The sequence below is a fragment of the Helicoverpa armigera genome, chromosome 22, assembly GCF_030705265.1.
Source record: "Helicoverpa armigera isolate CAAS_96S chromosome 22, ASM3070526v1, whole genome shotgun sequence".
Lineage (NCBI taxonomy): Eukaryota > Metazoa > Arthropoda > Insecta > Lepidoptera > Noctuidae > Helicoverpa > Helicoverpa armigera.
This window is the reverse complement of record NC_087141.1, coordinates 1,544,660-1,565,043: the sequence shown is the minus strand read 5'-3', so window position 1 is coordinate 1,565,043 and position 20,384 is coordinate 1,544,660. Positions and strand designations below refer to the sequence as shown.

At 39.0% G+C, this 20,384-nt stretch overlaps 2 protein-coding genes across 2 annotated transcripts; both read left to right on the top strand.

Annotated features, from left to right (window-relative positions):
* The first annotated feature begins 867 nt into the window (after positions 1-867).
* LOC135116637 (cytochrome P450 6B5-like) lies at positions 868-3,117 on the top strand. Its single transcript, XM_064040655.1, has 2 exons — positions 868-2,289; positions 2,753-3,117. The coding sequence occupies exons 1-2, from the start codon at positions 915-917 to the stop codon at positions 2,947-2,949; spliced, it is 1,572 nt and encodes a 523-aa protein (XP_063896725.1). The 5' UTR covers positions 868-914; the 3' UTR covers positions 2,950-3,117.
* A 10,751-nt stretch (positions 3,118-13,868) lies between these two features.
* On the top strand, positions 13,869-15,918 carry LOC110371744 (cytochrome P450 6B5). Its single transcript, XM_021328114.3, has 2 exons — positions 13,869-15,285; positions 15,424-15,918. Exons 1-2 carry the CDS (start codon positions 13,914-13,916, stop codon positions 15,618-15,620), a joined length of 1,569 nt encoding a protein of 522 aa, XP_021183789.3. The 5' UTR covers positions 13,869-13,913; the 3' UTR covers positions 15,621-15,918.
* Positions 15,919-20,384: the final 4,466 nt, after the last annotated feature.

The following is a 20,384-nucleotide window of genomic DNA, read 5'->3' as shown; positions in this document are numbered from 1 at the left end:
CGCCCACGCCGTGCCTACTAAGACGACTGTGACCGTACAATCCTTTACAAAATAAACATCTTTCGCTATCAATAACTATTCTTTCTTGTACTAAATCAGCACTGAATAAAATTCATTCCTGTATAATTCATCCTTAAGGCAAGACCAGGGTGTCCAAATAAAAATTAACAATATCCGGGAAAATGATAAATATATTGATATTTTTAAACGAAATAACTGTTACCCAGAACTCGAGTGTAGAATGTGACGCAAGTAGGACACAACCGAAGACAATAGACAGTAATAATTATGATAATTGATTAGATATGAAATTAAACGATGCACACCTTATAGATTAATAATCAAGTGACAACACTTTCTGAAACGGATATTCATGAAAACTGTTATATTAAATACCATACTTACTGAAGCAAATACATAAATAACATTTATAGAGTTTTTCTCGAGGACCTTTACGTGTATTTTTGCATAAACTATCATAAATTATACTGTCATATGTCATACATTCCTTAAAATGTTCATTTCGAAACCAAAAGGTTCCATTTAATTTAATTATTTATCTAATGTTTTTTTTTGCTTTTTTGAGGTGTGAATTTATCAGTGAAATGTGTGGTCTATAATGATTTGAACATATTCGCAGTTCTTAAAACATCATCTTTTATTGAAAATTGAATGATACCCAAACACTCATATACAAATCAGATCAAATAAAATTCAGTGACTGTCAGAAAAGTACATTTTTTACTTAGGTACAATATGTTCAATCAATAACGATAAAGAATAAAAAAATATCCTAAAGATTTACAAACGCATGGTTACATGGAAAAACAAACCTTGAACTTTTGCTATCAGTAAAGATATATAAAGGCAAACACACTTAACGAGTCAAACATTTATAATAACAACTTCGAAACATGATCACCACAATATTGTTGTTCGGGTTATCATTATTAATAACCGCGTTATATTTAGTGTTCAAGAGAAAGTTTCAATATTGGGAGAAAAGGAAAGTGCCACATTTACCCCCGGTTCCTCTCCTAGGAAACTTTTCGAAGTATATTCTGCAGAAGGAATTTCTTGGACATGCTGCACAGGAAATATGTGCCAAATTCCCAAACGAACCCGTCGTGGGTGCCTACTATGCCACAGAACCAGCTCTGATCATCCAGGATCCTGAATTCATCAAGCTCGTCATCACCAAGGACTTCTATTTCTTCAATGGCCGCGAAATATCTGAATTCGGCCATAGGGAAAGGTTGGCCAAGAACCTTTTCTCTAACTCTGGAGACAGGTGGAAGGTGCTGCGACAGAATTTGACTCCAATTTTCACCTCCTCCAAGATGAAGAACATGTTTCATTTGATCGAGAAGTGTTCCCACGAGTTTGAGGATTTGCTCGACAGGGAAGCAAATAAAGCAAAAGAAGTTGAAATGAGATCATTAATATCGAGATTCACTATGGATTGCATTGGGAACTGTGCGTTTGGTGTTCACACGAATACGATGGAGCAAGTGGAAAATAATCCATTCATGATAGTTGGCAGCTCCTTCTTTTTCCAAACTTGGTTTAGAAGTTTTACATTAGTTTTGAGAACTGTTTACCCTTCAATTTTCTACGCTTTGGGATACAAATTCGTACCAACAGAAGCTGAAGACTTCTTTACTCATATGTTAACGGGAATTTTTAAAGCACGCGATTATAAACCAACCAGCAGAAATGACTTCGTTGATCTCATGTTGAAACTGAAGGCAAATAAGACCTTAGTTGGAGACAGTTTACAGAATATGAAGACGGATGGCGGGAAAAAAGTGGAACTAGAAGTGGATGATGATTTGCTGATTGCTCAGTGTGGTTTGTTTTTTACAGCAGGTTACGAAACTTCGGCCACCACTTTGAGTTTCACCTTGTTTGAGTTGGCAAAAAATCCTGAAGCTCAGAAGAGAGCTATAGCCGAGGTGGACGATTATCTGCGGCGACACAACAATGAGCTGAAGTACGAGTGTCTTTCTGAAATGCCATTTGTAGAAGCTTGCTTTGATGAGACTCTTCGGCTGTACCCGGTTATAGGTTTGCTAACTCGTGAAGTAATGGAAGATTACACTTTCCCTTCTGGATTGAAGGTAGAGAAAGGTCTCCGTATATTCCTGCCGCTGTATCACTTGCACCATAACAAGGAGTTCTTCCCGGATCCGGAGGAGTATCGACCGGAGCGGTTCCTGCCTGAGAACAAGCACAATATCAGACCGTACACCTACATGCCTTTCGGTGACGGCCCCAGAATTTGTATTGGTAAGTCATTAATGAACTACCTAATACCGTATCGCTGCAAATAAAGATTATTCATATTCTGATTCTTTACTGTCTCGTTGATCTAGTTATCGCATGGTGTGACACATAGTCATGTGTCAGACATATGTTTATTGTATAAATTACGTATTCTTTTGCCTGACCCTGTAGAAAAAAACGATCTATCGTAGGCTGTATTCAAATCAAACTGACTGGCTACCGCCGAATGTGAGCGGACTTTATGTTAGTATTTTCATATAATATATTCACTTTATCGTTCATATTTAACCGACGATACGTTATGCGTAATATCAATAGACGCTGACATTCGGCGGCTGGCAGTTGGTTTTTTTGAACGCATCTTGAATCCATTTTCCTAAAGTTACGTGAAAACACTGTATTTATTTAATTATGTACAAGTTATAGTCTGATGTGCGAAAACTAATTAGAAAAATGTTGTCCTCAGGTTTGAGATTCGCGAAAATGCAGATGACGGCGGGAATAATTACTGTGCTGAAGAAATACCGCTTGGAACTGGCTCCAGGGATGAAAACAAAAGTGGATTTCACGCCAAAATCTACTATCACACAAGCTATAGGGGGGATCAAACTAAATATGATAGAAAGGGAAGGATGGGAACAAAGGCTACTGAAGAACCTATAAGATGTATGAAATTCTAATGTCTCCACTGATTTACTTTAGTATTACGTCGGCTACTTAATTGATATGTTTCCCCAAAAAAAGTTACCTATTCAGACTGAAGTATTTTTTTATAAATCTCGGGATGTATTAATTCTAATCTATGTATAATATATTAAAATAAGAATCATACTGAGGTATTTTCTTTTTTATTATTTTCCTAGCTGATGCCTAGATGGCGCTGATCTTGGTACGTTACTACAAGGAATGAAGAGCTATATCTTATCAACGTCATGTAACGAAACGTACCTACTTGTCATCAACATTTAAAAAAATAGTAAATATGGAATGAAAACGGAATAACAGGAGAAAATAAGTCAGTCAGATTATTATCCGAATGTCCTGAGAGATTTTGGAAACAATTTGTCCAGAAATCTGTAAATTTATTGAACCAAGCCACATACGGGCTTGACGCATGTTTTTTATTTTGGTAAAGGCCCAGTAACTTAGTAGGTATAACGCCATCTATCATCCTCTTGGGAACTAATCCTTTTTGCTTCTCCAAAAGAAAACCAAATCTTGTCCGCGCGGAACTGGTTGGCCGCGCCTTAGGCATGTGGGCGATGGGGCGGAGAGGCGAGGGCACTTGCTGTTATTACTCAGTTAGGCGCCGTACTTCGTGACGGCAACACGATGATGATTAACATACAAATAAGTAATTCCATACATTTAGTATGAAATCGGCTAGCGGAACTATAACGCTGTATATTTAAAAGCATGTGTGTGTAAATTTATTACTTCTGCGCGCTCAAACGCCTGAACAAATTTTGTGGAATTTGGTGTGCAGAAAACAGTTAGCAAAAACACAGGCAGTCAGAACCCAGTAAGTCTGACACTAGGTTTACACTACACTAGTGACATTAGTATTACAAAGAGGTATCGGGTTGCCAGGGTAACTGGGTTAAGGAGGTCAGATAGGCAGTGGCTCCTCGAAAAAGACTGGTACCCAGCTGCCTCTGGTTAGACTGGAAGCCGACCTCAACATAGTTGGAAAAAAGGCTCGGGAGATGATGATGGTCTGCAGAAAACACAGATACCCTGTGTTAACACAAAGATTGCTTCTTTTGTCCGTATGCTGCTCAGGGAGCAGGTATTGTTAACATCTCCGAGGTATATCCCCGTCTAATTAATATCAATTCAGTTTTTGTAACTGCGTATTCGTTAAATGATGCTGCAGTTATAAAAACGAAATGCTTAGCTGATGTAATCGTAATCAAAAATATGTGATCGTTTCATCACCTGGCAACGGCCAGTGATTCATAAAATCAAAGTAAGTAAGTAATGTCATTGGACCATATTAGACCATATTTAGCATGTTGTATGCCTGCGCAGATATACGCGAGATACAGTTGATTTTCTTTCGTCATATAACTGGTATACAAGAGGTTAATAGATTTTTAATAATGTAACGGGTTTTGCTGCTTAGTGACGTATTTTTCATCCTTGATCTGTACTCAGTAGTTATACCATATCATGTTTTAATAGTAGTACATATATTATGTTATAGATATACCATATTTTAATCCTTCTAAAGTACTTGTCGACGCGAAATCTATGTACCTATAAATCTGCATATAATTTCGTAATTTCATTCGAACTAAGGAAGAGGATGTCCAAAGAAACGATCGGTGGCTTGTGTGAAAGCCGACATGGCTAGAAATAATGTTACTTTTGAGATGACGGCAGGCAGAAGAAAATGGAAAAATAAAATAGTCTGCGCCAACCCCAAATAAAATTGGGATAAGGTCAGGTAGACGATGTTTCTGGTTAAAGGATTTTTTAAAATTACCTCTCTACGTCATTTATCGAACTCAGCTCATCACGATTATACCGTTACCTATGTATATACTGTATTGCATAATTTTTTCTTAGTTTACGTCAGCATCTGACGTATGCAAAAATACAAACATTGCGATTGGGGGGTGTGTGCGCTGACGTCACATTGCGAAACAGCTGACTCGCGCGCAGTGGGGCCACGCCCACCGTGTGACGTCACGACCCCCCCTCTCTTGCCCCTCATCTCTGAAAGTCTGGCTATCAAATGAGTACAAGTGCAGTCAAGGTCAAGTCAAAGACAACGTTGAATCATGCGCCAGTGTGACAACCAATTTTAGATTCGGAGATAAGTCTGCGAAATTATTTGAAAAACTAGCCGTGAATTTTGTGATGGTTTTCTATTTTTATAACAATTGTAAGAGGATAATACAAAAGATTAATAGTTGTATGATGGTGTCTCTGGAAGACTAAGGTTGCTAAGAAGAAAAAAAAAATGGTTTCTCTACTGAAACCAAAGTTAGGAAGCCAATTGATGATGTCCTTTACATAAAAAAACACGAACTGCCCCTTGTTTATGGAAACATTTCATCCTTCTATAGCGAGCATTTATCCAGCTGGAAAGTGGAAAGAAAAGATGACTAATTAAAGGTTTGATGGATTTTATGAAAGACGACCTTATGGCTAGGAAGTCACATAGAGATAGCATCATACCTTTATAGAAAAAGACAAGTAAAAAACGGTAAATAAGCCAGGAGGTGATGATGGTAGTTCCCCAAACATGTGATATTATCTGAGTATCATGTATTTTTTGTTTCGAGTATATACCTGTCTACTTCGTAAGACAAGTTTTTTCTGGGCATTCCCCTCTGGTAGCGCCATCTATATATCATCTCACGGACTACGTCCACGCATCCAAATAATATAATAGTACTGCGTTTGACTAAATTCAAACGAGCGACGCTACCCCCTCCCCTGTTTCCCGCTCCGGTTCTGTTCCGCACGCCTGGCGAGTGAGAGTGACACGCGCTCGCGCTCCGTGGCTCTATATTGCTGTAACCGCCTGGAAATAAACGCATCGCCGAGAAGAAGTACTCGTGCTTCTCCCGTGTCGCATGTCCTACTGTAGGATAGCGAACTACTGTGAAAATCCGCCCGCGGGTGTGAACGTGACTATTGTGTTGTGATCGGGAAGACCGCCGCCTGCCGCCATCTTGTGAAGCCCAACGTTGGAGAGCCAGGTACGCGTGCATATCCTTAATTGCCTACACATCGCTCGTTCTCTTCTTGGCGATAACCAGCCATCCTCCTCCAAATACAGTCCACTTAAAACTTTTACTATTTTGCGTTTATTTCCAATCCATTTTTTGGTCCAGTCGACCCGGATACCTATATCCGTATTCTCGACTTTTCGCGTAGGTATCTTTTAGAAGTGCCTACCTAGGCAGTTGTAGCACCTAGCTGCACTCCTAGTTCATAAATATACCCATTACGTGGTTATTTCCCGCACCCCGGTAGGTAATATACTCTTACGTAGCTACCTACTGACTTAAAATTATAACTACCTATTCGAACTATCATAGTCGTTTTGTAAATTCCATATTTCAAGCGCCTTTTAGTTCCACCGCCTTTAAAGTCGTTGCCTTGTTAGGAACAACTACCGCTTCATTATAGGTTATTTACTTATACCTACATACATTAAATAAAAATGCCGGAAACAAAGACATTGTGTACTTCTGCCGAGACAGAGTTGACAATCTTAGAAGCTAAACGTAATATTTTGTTTGAGCGTATACAAGATATTTACGAGCGTTCAAAAACCGCCCATGTTTCCGAAGTAAACAAAGAATCATTTCTTAGTTATTGTATGACAGTAGACGATATTCGAACCGACTTTCATAAATTATTAGACGCTTATAACGCACAATTACTTTCTATCAATCCTAATTCTAAACCAAATTATAAGGCGTACACCTCATTCGAAGATCTTTATTGTATCATAAAACGTATACAATCGCAGTTTGAAGGTAGACAGTCCGCCAAGCCCAGCGCTGCCGGTCCGGCTGTCCGAGCACCGAAACTGCCCAGTATTGAACTCGTGTCATTCGATGGCGATATACGAAACTGGCCATTATTTTATGCAAGTTTCAAGTCTACAGTGCACGATAACGCCTCGCTGACGGATGCTGACAGATTGTACTATTTAATAGGTAAGCTGTCGCCGAAAGCGCAGTCTACATTCGCAGGTGTCACACCAAGTGCTGAGAATTATCAGGTCATATTCCAGTCACTCCTTGATAGATATCAGGATACTCGTGTACTCGCGTCTACTTACTTTGATCAAGCTTTAAATCTTAAATTGTCCGGTACCGCGTCAGTTTCGAATTTCCAACTGTTTATAGATAACTTTGTTACCGCAGTTAATTCCCTTAAAAACCTAAAATTAGAAAATCTAGCCGACTTTATGTTATTGCAACTCGCATTAAAAAAGTTTGACACGGAAACTATTCGTGCGTTCGAAATGACCGAACGTCATAATAAAATACCTACTCTCGATAGTTTTCTTTCGTTCATCAAAGATCAGTGTCGGATATTCGTAAATACGCAGCCTAGTTCATCTAGCTCGTCTAGTAATAACATAAATAAACAAAAGTTTGATAAATCGCGAAACAACAATAACAATAAATCGGTACCTAACCCGCAATCTTACGTAACTCGTTCGGAATCTACCTATAACTCACACAAGTGTCTGTGCGATAACATTGTACACGATCACCTATTTAAATGTCCCTCTTTTAATAATTTAACTCCAACCGCTCGGTTTAATTGTGTTAAAGAAAATAAATGTTGTGTCAATTGCTTGAGTATAAAACATAAAACAAGCGATTGTTCCAGTAAAACTAAATGTCGTTCATGCAATCAACACCACCATACGTTATTGCATTTTGAGAAAAAGTCTCCGCTATTGAGTGACCCCGGTGACCTTAACGTAAACATAAATCGTAGTCCAGCTGTTTCGTCTTCTTTACCGCCGGCGCAGGCACAGGCCGCACGTACCACTGCGCCCACTCCCTCCGCGTCTCAGTCCGAGATTTCTTTGTGTACGACGTCCATTGCGCCCGCTCGCAGGCAGTGCGCGCGCACTTATCATACTCGCGAAGCCGAGCGTCAATGTACCGCGTCCACAACGATATTGTTAGCGACCGCGCAAGTTATTATTTATGATGTTAACAACACGCCGCGCGTGGTTCGCTGTTTACTTGATAGTGCATCGCAAAGTAGTTTTATTACTTCTGACTGTTTTAAACGTCTTGGATTATTTAATAACTTTAAAAATACTAACTTAGTAGTTAAAGGGATTGGTGGTTCAGAAAAATCGTGTAAGGGTTCAGTAGATATTAAAATACATTCGCGTTTCAATAAAGATGTTAATTTCACCGTTTCCTCGCTTATCGTGGAACGTATTACGGACACGCTGCCGAACGCTCACGTGGACGTGTCTTTACTCGCGCACCTCGAGTCGTTGCCGCTCGCTGATGCTCACTTTGCTCAGCCGGGTAATATCGACGTCTTGATCGGGGCTTCAGTTTTTCCGCACTTACTACTACCTAATATTGTACGTAGTAAGCAATATAATATACCTCCCGCTATTGAGACGGTGTTTGGATATGTAGTTATGGGTGCCGTACCTACGCTGCATAATACAAATTACACTACGTCTTGTTGTTCTGTTCTTCAAGAAAATAATATTAATTCTCTTCTCAAGCTATTTTGGGAGCTTGAAGAGGTCTCCGCACCGCCCTCGCTGAGCCGTAAGGATCTCGAGTGTGAAGAACATTTCCGCGCTACCACTGTTCGCGACGACAGTGGTAGATATGTTGTGGCGTTGCCGTTTTGTGGCGACCCATATTCTTTAGGCGACTCGTATGCCGCTGCGCTTAGGCGTTTTTACTGTTTAGAACGCAAACTCGACGCGTCGCTTAAATTACGCGGCGCTTATAATGACGTCATGCGTGATTACATAAATAAAGGTTTTTTAAGCCCGGTTGTAATCGACGAGGGTAATAATTCTCTTCCCGCGTATTATATTCCGCATCACGGCGTGATTCGCGAAGATAAGACCTCCACCAAACTTCGTGTGGTTTTAGATGCTAGTTGCCGAACTACATCGGGTCAGTCGATCAATGATATTTTGCATGCCGGTCCTGATCTACAGGGTGATTTATTTAACATTTTAATAAAGTTTCGACTTTTCAAAATTGCTTTGTCAGCTGATTGCCGTCAAATGTTTCTTAATATTAGCGTTTGTGAATCTGACCGTAAGTTTCAACGAATTTTATATCGTTTTGATAATAGTGAACCTTTATCTGTGTATCAGTTTAATCGCGTTTGTTTTGGACTCAAGTCCAGTCCTTATCATGCATTACGAGTTGTCCGCCAGTTGATTGCTGATGAAGGTGATAATTTTCCCGCTGCTGCAGCTGCTGCTGCTTCCGCTCTTTATATGGATGACATAGTCTATAGTGTCCCCTCCGCCCCGCAAGCAGTTTCGCTTTGTGAAGAGCTAATTCAGCTTTTCAAACGAGGCCAATTTGATTTAGTCAAATGGACTAGCAATTCCAAAGAGGTTCTCGCGCACATACCTGATTCGCATAAGGCTTCTCCGGACATTGAGTTCGAGAAGTCCATACCTCACAAGGTTCTTGGCTTACGCTGGGACAGACATTGTGATAACTTTCGCTTTGACATTTCATCACCAGATGGTAAGTGTACCAAACGCATTATGCTATCCACAGTGGCTCGCTTATGGGACATAATGGGGTTTGTGGCTCCCACAATTTTGTACGCCAAGCTCTTAATTAAAGACCTTTGGTTAGCAAAGTGCGAGTGGGATGACACTCCTCCGGATCATATCGTCGCTGCTTGGAAACAGTTTTGTGTTGAGCTTTCTGCACTCAATCAAATAACTGTGCCGCGCCATCTAGGTTTAGTCGATGGATGTTCTATTAACTTAATAGGTTTCGCTGATGCCAGTGAACGTGCTTATGGCGGAGTCATATATTTGCAAGTCCGCATTGGATCTAACTACTCTGTGCAGCTAGTTTGTGCCAAGTCTAAAGTCTCGCCGGTCAAAACCATTTCAGTTGCGAGACTGGAGCTGTGTGCGGCTCTGTTGCTGTCTCGATTGCTTCGCAAGGTTCAAGACACAATTGCGTCCCGATACTCCATCAATAAAGTATACGCATTTACGGACTCCAAAATAGTGCTCGCTTGGATTAATTCTTCTCCTCACCGCTGGCAGACCTTTGTCGCCAATCGCGTTACTAAAATAATAGAACTTATTCCTGCTGCTTGTTTCCATCACGTTGCGGGTATTGAGAATCCCGCTGATTGCCTGTCTCGTGGTGTTACTCCAGCTAATCTTCCGCATCATCCTTTGTGGTATCATGGGCCTTCTTGGATTTCCCGTGACCCATCAGAGTGGCCTATACAGCCCTCACATAATGCAGAGATCGAAGACATACCTGAACGGAAGTCTGTATCTCATCCCGTGACTATTGAGGTTCCGGTATCTCCTATTTATGCACTCGCACTACGCATGTCATCGTGGTCTAAGTTACTACGTGTCGTCGTTTATGTCTGTAAGTTTATTAAGAAATTGCCTCGTGGAACTTGTGTTTCAAGCTCTGATCTTGAAGTCGCAGAGTATACATTATTGCGAGCCTTACAGGCTGTTCATTTTAGCAAAGATGTGCATAATTTGAGAAATAACATACCTTGTTCTCCCGCTGTTCTTAAGCTCAAGCCGTTTCTCGATGAGCACGGCATCTTACGTGTTGGCGGTCGTTTGTCAAATTCGGACGTACCTTACAACTATAAGCATCCTTGCATCTTGCCGCGTCATGATCACGTAGTTAACCTTCTTGTTGATTTCTATCACAAGAAACATCTCCACGCAGGTCCAGAGTTGCTAATGTCCTTACTTAGGCAAAATTACTGGATACTTGCTGCACGGCGAATAATACGCCACATAATTCATAAATGTAACACATGTTTTAAATACCGTCCGCGTCCCGTCTTTCCTCCAATGGCTGATCTTCCTACTCAACGTGTCAATCAGGTAAATAAAGCGTTTACACACACCGGTTGTGATTACGCAGGACCGTTGCAGTATACACCAGTTCGTGGTCGAGGGGTGAAAAGCCGTAAAGCTTGGCTATGTATTTTCACATGCCTAACAACGCGCGCTACGCACATTGAGGTTGCGACGGATTTAAGCACAGTTTCATTTCTCGCTGCTCTAAAACGATTTCTTTCGCGACGTGGTCCTATACAGTGTTTATACACGGATAACGGCACTTGTTTCGTGGGTGCTAGTTCTTATCTACGCGATCTCTATAAATTTCTTAATAAAGAGTATAGTTCACGCCTTCAGCAGGAACTTTCTATTAATCGCATTGATTGGAAGTTTATTCCGCCTGCATCACCACATTTCGGTGGATGTTGGGAAAGCATGGTCAAAGTAATTAAAACGCATCTCTTCAGAGTTATAGGTCAACAAATCCTTTCTTATGAAGAGCTTTTAACTATTCTTGCTCAAATCGAGGCACTAGTTAACTCGCGCCCGCTCACAGCCTTGAGTAGTGATCCTGCTGAACCGTCCGCGTTAACTCCTGCGCATTTCTTAAATACTGTGCCATTGTCGTCACTTCCCGCGCCTGAAGCAGACTCTTCTAGCTTGCTTCAGAGACATACTCTTCTTGATAAACTCGTGCAGTCGTTTTGGCGGCGCTGGCGCTCAGAATACCTTCACCAACTTCAGGCTAGATCTAAATGGAATAGTCCTGCATCCCCTATACAGGAGGGTACGTTGGTCATTATTATAAATGAAAATTCCGCGCCGCTTTCATGGCCACTTGGTATTATTGAAAAGTTACATACCTCAAAGGACGGCACAACTCGTGTCGTCACGGTGAAAACCGCGAAGGGTAGCTACGTGCGCCCTGTTGTACGTCTCTGTCCGCTGCCGACTCAGTGAGATCTAGCTTGAAGTTGGATCTCTCTCTTAGGTTTAGGTACTTAGTTTAATTTATAATAGTTTTCCGCTTCCGCGAACGCATATTAATTTAAAATTTTATAACGCTCTTTTAGACTGTGTATAGGTTATGCGGTAGTACACCTTACATAGCTAGGTTATATTTCTCTTAAAGGCAACCCTTTAAGGCCGGGGGAAATGGTAGCGCCATCTATATATCATCTCACGGACTACGTCCACGCATCCAAATAATATAATAGTACTGCGTTTGACTAAATTCAAACGAGCGACGTTTCCCGCTCCGGTTCTGTTCCGCACGCCTGGCGAGTGAGAGTGACACGCGCTCGCGCTCCGTGGCTCTATATTGCTGTAACCGCCTGGAAATAAACGCATCGCCGAGAAGAAGTACTCGTGCTTCTCCCGTGTCGCATGTCCTACTGTAGGATAGCGAACTACTGTGAAAATCCGCCCGCGGGTGTGAACGTGACTATTGTGTTGTGATCGGGAAGACCGCCGCCTGCCGCCATCTTGTGAAGCCCAACGTTGGAGAGCCAGGTACGCGTGCATATCCTTAATTGCCTACACATCGCTCGTTCTCTTCTTGGCGATAACCAGCCATCCTCCTCCAAATACAGTCCACTTAAAACTTTTACTATTTTGCGTTTATTTCCAATCCACCCTCGTTAAATCTCGTCAGCAACAAAAACAATTAAGAACATAACTGTTGGTAGCTGATGTAATAAAAGTCCTCAATTTAAAAGCATTTCATTGAATTTCATCAGCTAGGAACAAGACTTATCGATTTGATTCATATCATTTTTGAACCTAATTTAGCCAAATCATAACGGATGAGATATTAAATTATCAGTCAGATACTAAGTAGCTAAAAATATCCTTTTTATCAACAATGATGTAAAAATGCTATTTGTAGTATCAAGCTTAGCATGTTATCTTGTTGGGTTACCATGCTTCTAAATTCCTTGCAAAATTGATCATCATCATCATTATTCATCATTCTTCAAATGCCTTTTTATTATTTGTGGTCAGTCATATCTACTAATATTGTAAAGAGGAAAACTTTGTTTGATTGTTTGTTTGGTTGTAATGGATAAACTCAAAAACTACTGGACTGATTTTAAATATTCTTTCACCATTAGAAAGCTATATTATCTGCAAGTAACATAGGCTATATTTTATCCCGGTGCGGGCAGTAGCTCCCACGGGACGCGGGTGAAACCGCGGGAAAACGGCTAGTACCCTATATCCGACATCATCCCACAAGCAATAGTATTTCCAGCCACATCGACTTTCACAAAATCTACCCATCATTTCTTTGGTCATCTTCTTCTTCTGTGTCCATTAAGCCAACATCTTCCTGAGACACGATCCTCTACCTCATTTGCATACAAAATGCCATAGAATCATTTAAATATTGGCCATCCTTTAAAATATTGACCCAGACAATGCAACCAAGGTCAAAGTTTTTGAAAATTCCAGCAATACTGATTGTGGATTTGCCAACGACGTAATAACTTTGTGATATCAGATTCTTTTTATAGCATAAATAATAATATCTTATCACGGTCAGTCATACTTGTCAAAAATACGTACATACCTACACGTAAAAACAGTGACCACAATTTTGTGGACATTCAAGTAATCTGTGTGACCGAAGACTGTTAGGACAGCGTCAATCTTGTACGGTAGTAAAATACAAATCTTTATCCATATAAAGATTTGTTTTTTGACCCATGTTTGAAATGGTATCATCAAATACCTATTCATATTGATGGTATTTACATTTTGTCCTCCGTGGTATTTACCTACAATTAGGTTTGTAAAACCATGCCAACCAAGCCCAATAAAGATTGACATTGGCTCAATGCTCAGTGAATTACGAGCATGAAAAAAACACCTTTTTAATGACACGTAAAAATCTAAACTAAGTAGTAAATAATTAAATGTGTTCCTTTATCGTGACGATAATTTTACAATTACATATCCTAAATAACTCCGAAAGCATGGACACAGCACGCTACGTAATACATGAATTTATCTTTCGAAGTATATAAACACGGTCACACCTCCCACGTTATGCAGTAACTACAAGTTGTGAATCATGATCACTTTACTTCTGTTGTTCGCGGTATTTTCGATTATATCCGCAATTTACCTCTTATCAAAGAAAAAGTTTCAATATTGGGAGAAAAAGAAAGTGCCACACCCACCTCCGGTTCCTCTTCTGGGAAATTTTGGGAATTATATTCTGCAGAGGGAATTTCTCGGAGATATTGTAAGGGAAATATGTGACAAATTCCCGAACGCACCGTACATAGGTGCTTACTACGCCACAGAACCGGCTCTGATCGTTAAAGACCCTGAACTCATCAAGCTCGTCATCACCAAGGACTTCTACTTCTTCAGTAACCGTGAAGTAGCGGAGTTCAGTAACCGGGAAAAGTTAACACAGAACCTCTTCGCCACTTCTGGAAATCAATGGAAGGTGTTACGTCAGAACCTGACTCCTGTGTTTACCTCCGCGAAGATGAAGAACATGTTTCATTTGATCGAAAAGTGTTCTCACGTGTTCGAAGATTTTCTTGACAAGGAAGCCAAAAGCAACGAGATCGAAATGAGGGCTCTTATAGCGAGATACACGATGGACTGCATCGGAACCTGTGCATTTGGAGTTGACACTAGTACAATGGACAAGACGGAGAATAATCCGTTTACAGCAGTTGGCAACAGTATTTTTATATTAGACTGGTTCCAATCATTCAAGTTCACACTGAGAAGCATCTATCCCTCAATTTTCTATGCCCTGAGATATACAACACTTCCACCAATGGTCGAAGCATTCTTCAGCAACTTAATGACTGGAGTCTTTAAGGGGCGCAACTATACGCCCACATCTCGGAATGACTTCGTAGATTTCGTACTGAAATGGAAACACGATAAAACAATCACAGGGGACAGTCTAGAAAATTTGAAATCTAATTCACAGAAGAAAGTGAGTTTAGAAGTCGATGATGATCTCTTAGTGGCACAGTGTTTTATATTTTTCGCTGCTGGATATGAAACATCAGCCACTACTTTGAGTTTCACTTTGTATGAGTTGGCGAAAAATCCTGAAGCTCAGAAGAGAGCTATAGCCGAGGTGGACGATTATTTGCGGCGACATAACAATGAGCTGAAGTACGAGTGCCTTTCGGAGATGCCATTTGTAGAAGCGTGCTTTGACGAGACCCTTCGTAAATATCCAGTTCTGAGTGTGCTAGCTCGTGAAGTGGCAGAAGATTATACTTTCCCTTCTGGATTGAAGGTAGAGAAAGGTCTCCGTATATTACTGCCACTGTATCACTTGCATCATAACCCGGAGTACTTCCCGGATCCGGAGGAGTATCGGCCGGAGCGGTTCCTGCCTGAGAACAAGCACAACATCAGGCCGTACACTTACATGCCCTTCGGTGACGGCCCAAGGCTCTGTATCGGTAAGTTTTTATCGAAAATATCTCATACTAGCGTAAAGATTCAACTTGTGGTCAATTTACTTTGAGTGTGATATATGTCTTTATTTTGCCTTTAGAAAAACTTTGCTTTAAAACTAACCATCACAATTTTGCCCCCAGGCATGAGGTTCGCCAAAATGCAAATGACAGCGGGAATAATAACCTTACTGAAGAAGTACCGTTTGGAACTGGCTCCTGGGATGAAGACGAAGGTGGAATTCCAGCCCAAGTCGATGGTTACGCAGGTCATTGGAGGAATCAAGCTGAAAATGATCGAAAGGGAAGGATGGGAAGAAAGATTGTTAAAGAAACTCTAAGACTATCTTCTTATGACATCGTCACAGATTTCTTAACTGACTGATGTAGACTCGTGATCAAATGAAGAATGTCTTTGCTTTTGCTTGTGTTTGTATTTTATAAAGAGATAATTGCCAGTGATGTTTGAAAAAATAACAATATTGTTAGCAAAATCAGTGAACATAGTCACAAGATTTTATTTCCTAGTATAAATAAAGTAGTCAGTAGTTTATTTTCTTTTCTTTCGATGTCATGAAGAGAGAGATTTAGATGCTATTTTGTTTTGTATTATTTTTAAATAAAGCATTATAAAGCAATTCTTACCCTACTTATTTTCTTCAAGCCATTGTCTTGACAAGAACTATGTCGCCATTTTGTTTTTTTTTTGCTGACGCGGAATGATTCAGTGATTGCAAATTCCGTGTCAAGTAAAAGTATTTCAAAACGATTAGCGATGGTCGAACCGTAAAGTCGTTTATACTCACTATGGTTTGTGGACATCTCAAACTAAATTGTAACATAATGTTCTCCTTAAATTATTACAATTATACTATTAAAGGATATAATAATGAGTACAGTTGAAATACTGTCATGGATTTAGGGTTTACACATTTTTTGGTTTGTCTATTTGTACCCTAATGACACTGAACCGATCCAAAACTACTCAACCAGTTTGAAACACTCTTTCACTGTTGGGAAGACTATTTCCGTGCAACACAGGCCATTTTTCGCCTGGGTACTGAAATTTCAGAGACGAGGGTGAAACTACGGGAGCACAATGTTAAATAATAATCACATATTAAGGTACCCAACACTGTTCAAACCTGCACTTAACAATAGTTTTTGTATCATAAGGTACGTACGAACAAACCGGTATTAGCACCTTCCGTATAAATCCATGTACAAATAAAATCAAGGCTATTTGAGTACACAAGTACCTACCTATCTGTTGACGGTTTTTGTTAAATTATTCAAAGCTTAGCTTGATGATGTAATATAAACATAACACTAGGAATATTTGCATATCTATCTATGTACCTATAGCTGTATGCTATGTTGTAGATATATTGAAAGTCAGACTTCTACTGAGTAAAGCCCTAATTTTGGTGGGTAATCATAAAATGACACGCTGTGTGTGCAGCGTGAGGGAGTGTCAGACTCTTACTGGCTGCAACCCACCATGTTCCTTCTGGAGCCTTTTGTGTACGACGGCCGCGGTAACTCTTTCGAACAATCCTGCAGCCCCGACACGAAGTAAAGCCCATGATCCAGGGTCACAATAGTTCTGAAAATTCTCACAGAAACCGGTAAACCATGCAACAAATACGGACATTAATCTGGTTCAAACTGGCTGTTCTCCGTGCGCAGTATTCCTGAATATCCTATATTTTATTATAACGGATATAAACCATGTCGACATTGCCTACAGTCGACCTTCTATGAGAAAATAGTAGCTAAATGAAATACACCCTCACATACAAATTGATACATATTAGAAGCTATTTATAATAAAAATAAAACTTGGTCCGCTACGAGTGGCAAGAATGCGCAATTAAAATTTACTGGACGGATTTGCATGTGGTCTTTACAAATAGAATAGTGTAAAACGGAAAATTTCATTGAAAGAGCAAATCATCACAAAGCCGATAACAGTTACCAGGCTAGTTGCAAACCAGATCTATTAACACAACAGAAAAAAAAGATTCAACCATTACTTGCCTTCTAATCTTTATACAATTTTATTTAAATTGGTATGTGGTAATCAATATGATTGTATTACATAGTTAAGGGGCTGCGGAATTACTCGAAAAAGTTACCGGGGCTCCATAAGGAACATGGTAGGGTTTAAGGGCTTATTACACTTGACTGAATTCAGTCGTCTAATTAGGTTTTTAAATGATTTAATGAAACCTACCTTCCTTAATGCAACTACATTTGTCTGAATTTTGTGACTGAATCATTTAGACGACTGAATTCAGTCAAGTGTAAGCCCTTTAGTCAGTAAGAGTCTGACACTCCCTTACGCTGCACCCATAGCGGGGAGTTTATCTAATGCACGCTAATGTTTTACCATCAAAAAACAGCTACGAAAATTAAATATTTACGTGGATTAAAATTACTCTAGAACTCTGGAACTTGAGTGACTCCAAAAGGAAGATAGCTTGAGTCAGTAAGGGTCTGACACTCCCTTACAGAAACTAAGAAGTCTGTCTTCACACATGCAACAGCAAAAATAAAAATCTCTATTACTCACAAACAGAAGGGCAACAGCAATTTCTTTTCGTAATTGAAAAATCGCCAAGTGGCGTGCACTTGGAGAGGTCTATGTCCAGCAGTGGACTGCGATAGGCTGATGATGATGATGAATTGAAAAATCTGTTACTATGGATACTTTACTGATAGTGAATTCCATTATTTATCTTGATTGTATCTAAGACAAAACAATAATAATACCTACTTGTTTTCCTTAAATGACAATCATTTTGTTATATACCTACATAATCTTATCATAGTCTGCGTTTGTTTGACATCGAGAACACGCGCTCGAAAAACGCCAATCATCGCGCGACAACAATTCATGTAAATCTGTGGACATTCCAACAAAAAATAATAGTTTAAAAAAACTAAAAAACACGCTTTTTATAGAAAAACGAACTAAAAAATAGGAAATAAATTTAAATGAATTTAAATTAAGAAAACAGTGTTAAAAATTTCAATGAATATAAATTAATAATAGAGTGAATACAAAAAAAAATATTTAAAAAAAGCGTGGGGTGCATGGTGTCAATAGTTATAAATATTTTATTGACAGATATGAGTACAGTGATTTTCATTTCGATAATATCTTAAAAAGCACCCCACGCTTTTTTTAAATATTTTTTTTTGTATTCACACTATTATTAATTTATATTCATTGAAATTTTTAACACTGTTTTCTTAATTTAAATTCATTTAAATTTATTTCCTATTTTTAGTTCGTTTTTCTATAAAAGCGTGTTTTTAGTTTTTAAACTATTATTTATTTTCTACTTTTAGTTTGTTTTCAAACTATTATTTGTTTTGTAGAATTAAAATTCTCTTTAGTATACACAAATTTGTCAATATTAGAGAAAACGGCTAAAGATAATTATTGGAAATAAAAATTAACATCGAGTCCTGCCTTATCGACTGTAGAGAAAAATTCTAGAAAATTTTAATTAATTTTCTTACCTTATCGACTACAGATGAAAATTATATAAATTAACAAAGATCATATTTTGCAAATTGAAAAGCCTAGAAGTCGGTGTCTAATGGATGTTACTAAGTTAATTTTGCCACCGACTTCTAGGCCGATGCACCTAAAATTAGTTTTTTTTTTGCTTTTTAGTGTTTTGGGAACTCGGTTAATTTTTTTTGTAAAAAGGTTATTTATTTAAAGCTTTTCAGTGATACGAATAGTTGTCACTATCCATACAAGTGGGAAGTTCTCATCAATACAAAGAATATAAGTCCAAACGAGGTATTTTACATATTCAGTTGTCGAGTTCCCTTGACTTTCTCTGGTCTCCATCATCAGGTCAGCTCCAAACCTTCACTGTTGCATAGGTCTTGTCAATACGAATAATTTAAGCCCAAACACGAGGTAGTTTACATATTCAGTTGTCGAGTTCCCTCCATTTTCTCTGGTCTCCATCATCAGGTCAGCTCCAAACCTTCACTGTTGCAAAGGTCTTGTCAATACAAATAATTTAAGCCCAAACACGAGGTAGTTTACATATTCAGTTGTCGAGTTCCCTCGACCCTCTCTGGTCTCCATCATCAGGTCAGCTCCAAATCTTCACAGTTAAATAGTGCTTTTAGGCGTACACCTAAGTGTCAAGTTTTTACCCTATGTATGCCTACAAGTTTTGAAGGTTGCCCTCGATTTCTCAGGGTTTCCATCATCAGATCCTGACCTGATGAATATGGGACCAACTGGCAGCTATTCCAAGTCGAACAAAAAAAGAATCACGTAAATCGGTCTATAAACCTCGGAGTAATCGATGTGTATGTGTAACCTCCTCCTTTTTGGGAAGTCGGTTAAAATGGAATAATTTTATCAAATTAGTGTATTGTCATCGGTCCTCAATAAATCTACAAAGTTTGAACGAAATCTGGCTGTTTAAAGTGGGTCAAAATCGCGCCCAAAGAAGTCGGTTACAAACAAACATACAAACATACAAACCTACAAACATACAAACATACAGGTGAAGCTAATAAAAAGCGTGTAAAAACAACTAGTTTTAGCTACACAAGTTTTTTCTTTATCATATTCTATTAACTATAATATTCTATACTAATAAAAAAAATCACTTTCATTTAAGTATTAATGTATAAACTACTAACAACGTAGTATGTACGTGTATAATAAACTAGCCGTTTTCTCGCGGTTTCACCCGCGTCCCGTGGGAGCTTCTGCCCGCAACGGGATAAAATATAGCCTATGTTACTCGCAGATAATATAGCTTTCTAATGGTGAAAGAATATTTAAAATGGGTTCAGGTCAGTAGTTTTTTAGTTTATCCATTACAACCAAACAAACAAAGTTTTCCTCTTTATAATATTAGTATAGATGACACTAATAATGTATAAGAAATAATACAAACATTTCTTCTCATTACAATTATTGATTTCTTACGCGAATATTAGACGTTTAAATAAAACTACATTTACGTATTTTAACGCGGTTATATTAATATAATTCAATCCCGACGAAAGCTAAAATCCGTAAATGTATTTTTATTTAAAGGATATAATTTTTTTTT